The sequence below is a fragment of the Urtica dioica genome, chromosome 3 (assembly GCF_054948205.1).
Source record: "Urtica dioica subsp. dioica isolate 48M chromosome 3, U.dioica_male_clone48M_v1_H2, whole genome shotgun sequence".
NCBI lineage: Eukaryota > Viridiplantae > Streptophyta > Magnoliopsida > Rosales > Urticaceae > Urtica > Urtica dioica.
In genome coordinates this window covers 6,662,875-6,675,176 of record NC_142758.1, presented here as the reverse complement: position 1 = coordinate 6,675,176, position 12,302 = coordinate 6,662,875, and the positions used below count along the sequence as shown (strand labels likewise).

The window sequence follows — 12,302 nt, the reverse complement described above, 5'->3', positions numbered from 1 at the left end:
CAGGAAAGCGATCAGCTCTCGGTAGATGCTTCCTTTCAGCCCCTATGCCTACGCATCGTTCAAGATCGGTTACATCGATTCAAACCTGTGTTACCATTTCTATGCATGGTTCGTCCTTTTCTTCTAATTTTTCTTCCTTTGGAATCGGGTCTACAATTCTGCTTCTGATAGTCATTAACTGCTATTGACTTTCGTTGGCTTCGTTGTCGGAGGGTTCTTCAGGTTGACTTTCTTCTGACTTGATCTTTTTAGTGATCATCTTGTGATTGCTCATATAACAGATTTGGGAAGCCTCTTGACTTTCCCTGATTGCTTGGATTCCGTAAGGGTCGGGAAGCGTACGCATAGGTGGTATGTAGAGGGTATTTCCTTCATTCCGTGTATCCATGTTCTCCCAAGGATTATATTGAACGGAGAGGGGCAGTCGAATACATTGAATCCAACCATGAGATTTACGTCCTCGGCCCATACGGGGAGTTCGATGACAGCTAGGGATGGGGTTGTTTTTCCGTTGAATCCGGATAGCTGGTTGGGTCTGCGCTCGATTTCGGCTTCTTTGATATTCATCTTATCCAAGGTGGTCTTGAATATGACGTCTACCGTGTTGGAATCGATCTAGGGTTTAAGAAAAATTTTAACGCTTCGTTAAGCGGCGGAATTTTAAAATTTTTCTTTTTAAGTAAAACTAGTTTTTACTAACCTAGACAAGAGCATGTACATGTAAATAAAAACTAATATGAGCTATTAAAGTTACTAACCTTTCTTGAAGCTTGAACCTTGTAGAAGCTTTTGGAAAGTTGCAACGCTCGTCTCCCCTCGCAGCACGTCTCTCTTTCTTTCCTCGGCTCCTCGAGCAACCACGAAAGTTTCTATCACTAAATCACTCGAAAAGAAGGAATTAGTGAGTGGGCACTTTTAAACACTACGACTTAAGAACGAGTCTCAAAGTCGCAGAGCTAAAGACTAGGTCGAGTGAGGACCTAGGTGCCAAGACAAGAGAAAATCGAAAATAAACTAGAGAGAGAGAGAAGAGGACTTCGGCCAAGTTCTAGAGAGAGAGTCTCTCAAATCTCTTAAACTTGGATGAATAAAATGTGAGGAAATGAGGCTCCTATTTATAGGAGAGGTCTCACCTTCAATAAGGTAGTTTCCTCTTCTATAGAATATCACATATTCATGAGCAATTTCCTCTTTTTTCCCTTTGAGACACTCGGCCAACTCAAGGCTTCTAGAAGCCTTGATTTGTTTCCAATTTTGTTCAAGGCCTTGCCTTGTCTCTCACTTGGCCGATTCCCACTTTCCTCTTGGAGGAAATTTGTTTCCTCTTTTTCTTTTGGCAAGTATCTAAATACATTTATGCACAAAATAAACTCTCCTATTTTCTCTATTAGGGTAGGCGCCCAAGTCTCTCTAGAAGGAGCTTCTAGAAGCTTCTTCATTTGTTCATGACAACATGAGAAAGGCCCATTAAGAATTTTCAATAAAATTCTCATGAAATGAAATTAATTCACAAGGCCCAATTAATCATATTATGGCCGAGTGACATTAAGTCATCAAATGAACTTGTCAAAATTTATTGACATCCATTTCATCCTTATGTCTCAAAAGACAAAAATACCCTTTCGACAATTTTCGTTCTTGTTTTGACTTAGCTTCCAGTTTAACTATTCCTATCGATGTGATTCGTGACAGTGACCTCATGGACCCAAATGAATAAAGCTTGAGCTAAACACTTGGACTCAAAAGTTCACAAACCTTTTCCAAGTTTAGCTTAATGTCAACTGACTCCACTAAAGAGCTGACACTGAAAATCTCTCGGTTCAAATGAATTTATTTTCTACTCAAGAATTCGACCTAATAATGATGAGCGGATCCACTGAATATTATCTATGTTTACCCTTCATGAATGTCATCAGCTAGTCGGGAGTTACTAAATTACCATTTTACCCTTCTAGCTGTTATTTCCTCAACTCCTTTGTCGCTTGTGAATAAGTTAGAAACAATGTATTGACGAGGAGCTAACAAGTCACATTGTTTCATCCAAAAGAGTCAGGACTCAATTTGGACACTGGCCAGTTCATTTATTCACACTCCAAGGAACAAAGCATGAGGTGACATACATTGCATTTCAGCAATCTTTTACATGAATTCCATATCTATGAGAACTTCACAAAGTTACTCATGACAGACTCACAACTTAGTACTTCACCAATAGGCCTTGTTCGGAATCACATAGTGAGTCCGAACTTTGACTTTCTCAAATGAGAATACTAAGGTGTGAAATGGCATGTCTCATTTCAGGATTAAGGTAAGCATGATGCAATTCATACATACTGACTTCGAGACATAAGAGGTTAAATGGTTTGTTCTTATATTGTCTCTAGAAGTGCACTGGTCAATTCAGTACCTTCGGAAGATACCTAGAAGAACTATAGAGTCTCCAACTCTCAATGCCTCATAACCAGACATCATAGATTCTTCTAACAATCATACTGAGGTCAATAGTCCTTTGACCCTAAGATTGCGAATATATCGTTTTAAGCAAACTACGAAGAGTTTGTTCATGCAAATCTACATTTGTCTCTTCGTAAGTTGTTAAGTTTGTTTATGGACTAAAAGACTATGGTTTTATCATAAAGCTTCAGACAAGGAAGATTGAATGAACGTTTCAACTTTATTAATGAACAGATAGGCAATTACAAGCAAGAGTCTTCATGAGACTTTATTACATCAAATGTACAAAATAAAGACTACAACTCTTCTTGTGGGCACCATTGACAAAAAACTCCCACTTGACTCAAAGAAGGTGTGTGTAGTCCTTCATGCCTAATCCCTCACGATGTTGGTCGAAGACCTTGTTCGCTAGGGCCTTGGTGAATGGATCTGCGAGGTTGTCCACCGTTGAGATCTTCTTCACTTCCACGTCTCCGCGCTGCACGATCTCTCGAATCAAATGGTATTTCCTCTCAATATGCTTAGAGCGCTTATGGCTTCTAGGTTCCTTTGAGTTTGCGACAGCCCCACTATTATCACAATAAAGGGTCATGGGCTCGTCGACGTTTGGAACAACTTCCAAATACTTAAGGAATTTTCTAAGCCATACAGCCTCTTTGGATGCTTCACAAGCAGCCACATATTCTGCTTCCATTGTGGAGTCAGCAATGCAAGATTGCTTAATACTTCTCCACACAACAGCTCTACCATTAAGGATGAACACAGATCCCGAAGTGGATTTCCTGGAATCCTTATCCGCTTGAAAATCGGAGTCGGTATATCCTGTCATAGTCAGGTCAGTACCTGAGTATGTAAGCATCAAGTTCCTAGTTCTTCGAAGATACTTAAGAACATGCTTAACAGCAATCCAGTGCTCGGGTCTAGGGTTGGATTGGAAACGGCTAACTACGCCAACGGCGAAACAGATGTCAGGTCTAGTGCAAAGCATAGCATACATAAGGCTTCCTACGGCAGAGGCGTAAGGAATTTTCCTCATGTCTTCAATCTCTTGTGCAGTCTTGGGAGACTGGTCCTTAGAGAGTGAAACTCCATGCCTAAAGGGTGTTTGACCCCTCTTGCAGTCTTGCATCGAGAAGCGATCCATCACCTTATCAATATAAGATGCTTGAGAGAGCGACAAGGTCCGGTTTTTTCTATCTCGAAAGATTTGGATCCCCAGAATGTACGCGGCTTCTCCTAGATCCTTCATATCGAATTGCTTTGCTAGCCAGACCTTAACCTCAGATAACTTACCCACGTCATTACCAATGAGTAGTATATCATCGACATATAGTACCAGAAACACAACTTTGCCTTCGTGTATTAACTTGTAAACACAAGGCTCATCTATTGACTGTTCAAAGCCGAAGCTCTTTACAGTTTCATCGAATCTGATATTCCATGACCTAGATGCTTGCTTTAGTCCATAAATGGATTTAAGCAACTCACAAACCTTGGTCTCTTGACCTTTATCCACGAAACCGTCTGGTTGAGCCATGTAAATGCGCTCGTCAAGATTGCCATTTAGAAAGGCTGTCTTGACATCCATTTGCCAGATCTCATAGTCGAGAGCTGCAGCTATGGATAGGAGTATGCGGATGGATTTAAGCATCGCGACTGGCGAGAAGGTTTTTTCATAGTCAATCCCTTCTTGTTGGGTATAACCCTTTGCCACAAGTCGTGCTTTGAACGTCTCGACGTTCCCATCAGGACCCCTTTTCTTCTTATATATCCACTTACACCCTACGGGTTTAATCCCTTCAGGAAGGTCTACAAGTTTCCAGACTTTGTTGACATACATCGAGTGCATTTCAACTTTCATGGCGTCAAGCCAAAGGTTTGATTCAGAACAAGCCATCGCTTGGCTATAGGAAACAGGGTCATCCATGTCGGAGACGGCTACAAGAGAGTCTCCATAAGACATGTACCTGTCAGGCTTTTGAGTAGCCCTCCCACTACGTCGAAGTACTACTTGACGAGATTCTGATGAGTTAGGTTGTGTTTTTAGTTGGGGTAAGAACAGTTCTTACAGATGAGGTAGAAGCTTCCTCACCCAACTTTTCTTCAAGCACAATTTTGCTTCTAGGTTTCGCATCCTTCATAAAGTCCTCCTCAAGAAAACGAGCATTCGTGCTAACGAAAGTCTTATCGTCCTCGGGACTATAGAAAGTAAAACCTTTGGTTTCCTTCGGATATCCTACAAACAGGCACAATTCTGACCTACTAGCCAACTTGCTAGTCTTTTGCCTCAGCACGTGTGCATGGCAACCCCAAATTCGGATGCGGCCAAGATTCACTTTACGGCCAGTCCATCGTTCATAAGGAGTACCAGGAACCGTTTTGGACGGAACTTGGTTCAGAATGTAGGCGGCTGTTTCGAGGGCATATCCCCAAAAGGAAAGCGGGAGTGATGAGTAACTCATCATCGATCTAACCATCTCCATAAGAGTTCGGTTTCTTCTCTCTGACACTCCGTTTTGTTGAGGTGTGCCAGGTGCGGTAAGCTGAGAAGCGATACCTTCTTCTTTAAGAAAGTCATCGAACTCTCCAGACATATACTCACCACCTCGATCAGATCGAAGGGTTTTGATCACTTTGCCAGTTTGCTTTTCCACTAAAGCCCTAAAGACCTTAAATACGTTAAAGGTCTCGGATTTGTGTTTAAGCAAATAGACAAACCCATATCTTGAGTAATCATCAGTGAAGGTAACGAAGTATTCGTATCCTCCACGTGCCTGTTGGTTGAGCGGACCACATACATCAGAATGTATTAGTTCCAGCAACTCAGTGGCTCTTCGACCCTTATCGGAGAAAGGTCGCTTAGTCATTTTTCCTTCTATGCAGGATTCACAAGTAGGTAGTGAACCTATTGCAGAGGCTTGGAGTGGACCATCCCTCACAAGTCTCTTAATCCTATCTAGACTGATATGACCAAGTCTTAAGTGCCATAGGTGTGTTGATTTTGTTAGATCGGAGGATTCAGAAAGTTTGATCCTCTTTGGCTCCCTAATTAGATCATTATCTATTTCGGTGTCTAAAAGAGAAGGTTGAGTGGGATAGATGTAGAAAAGAGCATTCTTCATACATGCATCAGTGACAAAAGAATTACCAGGAAACGAAATACGAATTCCATTCTTAATGAACTTTAAACAATAATCTTGCTCACGAAGACGAGCAACGGATATTAAGTTCTTCCCAAAGGTAGGAACAAAATAAACATTATTCAAGTTTAAAGTGCGGTCTTCAAAAGACAGCGTCACGGATCCCACAGCCTTTGCAGACACCAGGCTCCCATCACCCCATTTGAAACAGAACTCGCCTTCCTCTAAGCTTTTGGTTTTCTTGAAACCATTCAAGGAACAACAAATATGGTTAGTAGCAGCGGAGTCAATAATCCACGATGATACATTATCAGCTACTAAGCATGCTTCGGTAACTAGTACAATACTATGTTCCTTTGCTTTGAGATAGGCGGGACAGTTCTTTTTATCGGCCTTGTAAGGTCTCTTCACAGTTCCAGAGGCGGAGGTTTTTTGCTCAGTAGCATGTGCCTCTCCTTGATTCCTCTTTGTCTTAGTGAGACCTACAGCATTGTGAAGTTCCTTCATAAGCTTGGTAACAGTGTACTCTAGCTTGTTTATGAAGTAGTTCATCTTGGAGGTATCAAGAGATGCGGGGAGAGTTTCTAAGATCATATCTATGATATTCTTCCCATCAATCTCAGATCCTAGGATTTCCATTTTATTCAGAAAACTAATGATCAGTATCATGAAGTCTCCAACAGGAGTCCTAGCCTGCATATGACAGTTCATAAACTGTCGGACTGCTTGTAGCCTTGTTTGACGCCTTTGCCCTCCAAACATCTCAAGGAGATTGTAGAGCATGTCAGCGGCAGTCTCGATGTCACGATGTTGCTCGTTCAGCATATTGTTCATAGATGCCAAGATATAGCACCTCACAATCTCATCGGATCGAAGCCAGGCCGCTAAGGCGTCATTGTCCCCTTGAGTTGAATCATCATTCGTCAGAGGAGGACACGGGGTGGTGAGTACCCATTTGTGCTTGGTAGGTATTATGTCGAGGTTACGTTTCGAATCTACGTAGTTTTCGTTTTCAAGTTTGATCGAGGAAAGAAAGATAGAGAGATGGTTGAGAGACATATTGCCTATATAAGTTGAAACAAGTTTATGATTAGTCTTTGGTTTAGGATTTAAGTTTTATTAAGACTTTTATAAAATCCAAAGGTGTTATAAACTAAACGATAATTTACTCCCTCAAGAGAAGGCCGCAAAAAATCTCCATTTATAAGTAAATGACACATCATTAATGCTAAGCCAAGATGTCAGTACATCATTTTGACTAGCCACCTTGTAAATTGGTTTGATCACTCATATCCTTTCGCAGAGCCTTAAGGAAGGATACTAGGGATTGAGCCTAAGTGTGCAACCAACCACTTAGTCCAAAAGATCAGGTTTGAAAAACAATCCCCCAAGGGGAGGCCTTGCCATCATTGCATCACTTTCGGACGTAGCTCATTGAGCAATGATCGAAGCAATAACGCCTTGGAGTACTCACATTTAAGTGAGGGTCGCAAGAGCGGCTCTTAGTCCCACGTTATTGCATCTTTCATTAGTGTTGGGGATCGTGGGTTACAAACAACGAATATAACCCTCCCACTTAGTTTTTGGAGTTGGTTCATCGACTCTTATAAGTTCGGAAACAAATTTCCTAGTTAGAGAGCGACAGAGCGGACAACTAGAAGAGAATCCTAGATCGACATGTTCAGAGCAGTATTAGTGCATAAAGGCACAAGGTACATACTCGATCTTTTCCTATTTTCTATTTCGGGAAAGTGCGTGAGGGAAGTGTGAACTTCAACTCACTCGAACACTTGAAAGTTTGAGATTACACATCCTTTTATTTTTCGGCTTGTCTACAAGGAGACCTCCCACTCAAATTTTCAAGAGCATATAGATTTTGAACATATGTGATATAGATATAGTTTTGAAAACATTTTGAAAACTTATTTGATTTGGATGACAAAATATTTTCAAGTTTGAAAGTGAAAACGGTTTTTCAAAATTCAAACTAGTTTTGTAAAAATTCAATTTCAATTAATCTTTCAAAAATCAAAACTTTTAATCTTTACACATCATGTTTATAATCATATGAAAAACATTTTTGCTCAAGAAAATTTTCTCATTAGAGTTCTATAACTCATGGTAGTGGGGTTTGAAAATCCGGATTTCTAAAAAACTGGAGTTTCAGACAGCCGCGCACCTCGGAGTAAAATCGCCATATCTGGCGGCTCCGATGTCCTTTTCAGCCGAAACCGGTGGCATTGGACAGAGGACAGACAGAGCTTTAATTTGATTCAAGAATCATCAAATTTCGATTTCTGAGAAGAGAGTTATGCCACTTTTAATGCGGGTTTACTCCAGCTCGAAGAAAAAGAAATAAATTAAAGCTTGGTCCTACTTAGGTGCGAAAAAGAATCAAGTGTAACGGAACGTTTTAAGATGTTGTTTAAAGCTTTTATTTGTGTTTTATTAGCAGGGTAATAACATAGGATAAAAGAAATAACAACATGCATAAAACGATTCAAGTAAAAATAAGAAACTAGCAAGATAACAAAACTAGTCACAAAATTTTACTCGAAAAATCTCAAACCTTTAAAACATGTTTTTCAATATAAAAAATTAAAAACTTTTAGAACTGATTCTAATGTGTTTTAACATCATCCCAAACTCATAGAAAATCAACACGGTTTTTAATTTAAAGGCATGTGCAATAAATTAAAAAAAAATCTAAGATTGAAATTCTAACTTGTCACAAATTAGTAAACTTTCGAAAACGATTTTCAAGCTCATAATTTAAAAACATGCACATGCATTCCTTTGACCATAGCTCTGATACCATTTGTTGGAATCGATCTAGGGTTTAAGAAAAAGTTTAACGCTTCGTTAAGCGGCGGAATTTTAAAATTTTTCTTTTTAAGTAAAACTAGTTTTTACTAACCTAGACAAGAGCATGTACATGTAAATAAAAACTAATATGAGCTATTAAAGTTACTAACCTTTCTTGAAGCTTGAACCTTGTAGAAGCTTTTGGAAAGTTGCAACGCTCGTCTCCCCTCGCAGCACGTCTCTCTTTCTTTCCTCGGCTCCTCGAGCAACCACGAAAGTTTCTATCACTAAATCACTCGAAAAGAAGGAATTAGTGAGTGGGCACTTTTAAACACTACGACTTAAGAACGAGTCTCAAAGTCGCAGAGCTAAAGACTAGGTCGAGTGAGGACCTAGGTGCCAAGACAAGAGAAAATCGAAAATAAACTAGAGAGAGAGAGAAGAGGACTTCGGCCAAGTTCTAGAGAGAGAGTCTCTCAAATCTCTTAAACTTGGATGAATAAAATGTGAGGAAATGAGGCTCCTATTTATAGGAGAGGTCTCACCTTCAATAAGGTAGTTTCCTCTTCTATAGAATATCACATATTCATGAGCAATTTCCTCTTTTTTCCCTTTGAGACACTCGGCCAACTCAAGGCTTCTAGAAGCCTTGATTTGTTTCCAATTTTGTTCAAGGCCTTGCCTTGTCTCTCACTTGGCCGATTCCCACTTTCCTCTTGGAGGAAATTTGTTTCCTCTTTTTCTTTTGGCAAGTATCTAAATACATTTATGCACAAAATAAACTCTCCTATTTTCTCTATTAGGGTAGGCGCCCAAGTCTCTCTAGAAGGAGCTTCTAGAAGCTTCTTCATTTGTTCATGACAACATGAGAAAGGCCCATTAAGAATTTTCAATAAAATTCTCATGAAATGAAATTAATTCACAAGGCCCAATTAATCATATTATGGCCGAGTGACATTAAGTCATCAAATGAACTTGTCAAAATTTATTGACATCCATTTCATCCTTATGTCTCAAAAGACAAAAATACCCTTTCGACAATTTTTGTTCTTGTTTTGACTTAGCTTCCAGTTTAACTATTCCTATCGATGTGATTCGTGACAGTGACCTCATGGACCCAAATGAATAAAGCTTGAGCTAAACACTTGGACTCAAAAGTTCACAAACCTTTTCCAAGTTTAGCTTAATGTCAACTGACTCCACTAAAGAGCTGACACTGAAAATCTCTCGGTTCAAATGAATTTATTTTCTACTCAAGAATTCGACCTAATAATGATGAGCGGATCCACTGAATATTATCTATGTTTACCCTTCATGAATGTCATCAGCTAGTCGGGAGTTACTAAATTACCATTTTACCCTTCTAGCTGTTATTTCCTCAACTCCTTTGTCGCTTGTGAATAAGTTAGAAACAATGTATTGACGAGGAGCTAACAAGTCACATTGTTTCATCCAAAAGAGTCAGGACTCAATTTGGACACTGGCCAGTTCATTTATTCACACTCCAAGGAACAAAGCATGAGGTGACATACATTGCATTTCAGCAATCTTGTACATGAATTCCATATCTATGAGAACTTCACAAAGTTACTCATGACAGACTCACAACTTAGTACTTCACCAATAGGCCTTGTTCGGAATCACATAGTGAGTCCGAACTTTGACTTTCTCAAATGAGAATACTAAGGTGTGAAATGGCATGTCTCATTTCAGGATTAAGGTAAGCATGATGCAATTCATACATAGTGACTTCGAGACATAAGAGGTTAAATGGTTTGTTCTTATATTGTCTCTAGAAGTGCACTGGTCAATTCAGTACCTTCGGAAGATACCTAGAAGAACTATAGAGTCTCCAACTCTCAATGCCTCATAACCAGACATCATAGATTCTTCTAACAATCATACTGAGGTCAATAGTCCTTTGACCCTAAGATTGTGAATATATCGTTTTAAGCAAACTACGAAGAGTTTGTTCATGCAAATCTACATTTGTCTCTTCGTAAGTTGTTAAGTTTGTTTATGGACTAAAAGACTATGGTTTTATCATAAAGCTTCAGACAAGGAAGATTGAATGAACGTTTCAACTTTATTAATGAATAGATAGGCAATTACAAGCAAGAGTCTTCATGAGACTTTATTACATCAAATGTACAAAATAAAGACTACAACTCTTCTTGTGGGCACCATTGACAAAATACCGAACTTCCTCCATCGATTAAGATTTTGGCTACTATGCAGTTGCCCATTTCTAGCTCAATGATTAGAGCATCGTCATGAGGTCCATGCAGTCTATAGGCATCGCTCTCGCTAAACGAGATTGTGGTGTTGACTTTTTCTTGAGATCCGAAGGACCTTGGTGCGCCTTTAAGTTGGCGCTGATGGGCTTTTATAGAGTTGATACTTTCTTTGCAAAAATTTGAACCTCCCATGATGTAGTGGATTCTTGGTTTCGCCTGGGGTGCGTTAGTGTCATCTTCCTTGGATCTCCCTATTTTTGGAGAGGGATTTCCTCGTGGCTTGGCGTTGTTATACTCTTTTTTCTGGGGTGGAGGACCTAGATTGATGTTCTTCAATTCTCCATTCTTATATTTTTCAATAAGAACCTTTCTAGCTACGACACAATCCAGAGTATCGTGTCCGTAATTCTTGTGGAAATCACAACATTTCTTTTTGTCACGGGGCCATTTTGAGCTGCCCTCTTCCGAGGCACCTTCGTCGTTCACATTATAAGTATGATCTGGAGTGCCTTGTGGCTTCTTACATTCGTTGCTTCGAAATGGTCTTGTGCCCTGTGATTTTGTAATGGCTGGATGGAGTGTCGTTGATGGGATTCTTTTCGGGTTATGTTTCTTTGCCAATAAGGTTCTTTCCTCTTCGGCCTTCGCGTAGTTCGTAGCACGATGAATCGCGTCTTCGATGGTGGGAGGCCTGTTTACCGTCATTTCCTCTCGAAACCTGGATTCATGCCAGAGTTCATTCTTAAGGGCATTCAGGACCGATTCGCCCTCAACACAAGGGATTTTTGACATAACAGTTTTGAACCTTGTCATGAAACTCTTTAGGGTTTCGTCTCGAGTTTTTTGGGTATTCCATAGATCAGCCATGGTTGCCTCGTCCTCTACAAGCATAGAATAATGTTTCAGAAAGGCGACCGAAAGCTGTTGGAAAGTGCTAATCGACCCTTCTTCGAGACGGGTGAACCAATCTAAGACGGTTCATGATAGGTTTTCATCAAACAATTGACAGTACCCGGCATCTTTTTAATCATCTCTCAGGTACGCCCAACCCATCACGATGCGGAAGGCCGTCATATGTGATTTTGGGTTAGATGTTCCAGAATACTTAGGAAGTCTAACCTTCCCAGCATCTCCAATTCTAACCCGGGTGATGTTTTGGGCGAAAGGAGTTCGAACGGTGTCTGCTACAAGGCGGTCGATCTCGGGAGCCGAGCTTGTGGCATAGTGCATTTGGGAGTCGATAGCTCGAAACTTTGCTTCCACCATCTAGCGGAAAGCGTCGAAAGCTATGTTATTGGCTCCTGGGAGTTCGACAGCGAACTGATCGTCTTCATTTCGGACCTGTCGGCCCTGGATATTGCTCTCTCCAAGGCGAATTGCTAGCTAAAAATGATTTGGTCCCTCTTGAATCTCTTCCCCCTACGGGAGGTAGATGATTCGACGAACATACCCTACGGGGGGTCCTCCTCGGGGCGGAGGTGGAAGTTCGTCTTGGATCGGTCGAGTTCGCCTAGCGTCGGGCAGGACCTGATTTTCGGACAGGTTCATTCTGGTCAAGTTGCTTTCCCCGGCCGTGTTGGGCGTCACCTGAATCCTGGAGAAATCCAAGCACCTCCCGAGCGAAGTGAACCGACTGCCATGTTCAGTCGTGGAGATTGGACTGACC

At 40.7% G+C, this 12,302-nt stretch overlaps 1 protein-coding gene across 1 annotated transcript; it reads right to left on the bottom strand.

Moving 5' to 3' along the window:
* Positions 1-270: 270 nt before the first annotated feature.
* LOC149402256 (uncharacterized) lies at positions 271-11,902 on the bottom strand. The gene is made up of 3 exons (XM_089608289.1): positions 11,686-11,902; positions 10,598-11,604; positions 271-615 (listed from the first exon to the last, which is right to left on the bottom strand). The coding sequence occupies exons 1-3, from the start codon at positions 11,900-11,902 to the stop codon at positions 271-273; spliced, it is 1,569 nt and encodes a 522-aa protein (XP_089464415.1).
* Between the last annotated feature and the right edge of the window lie 400 nt (positions 11,903-12,302).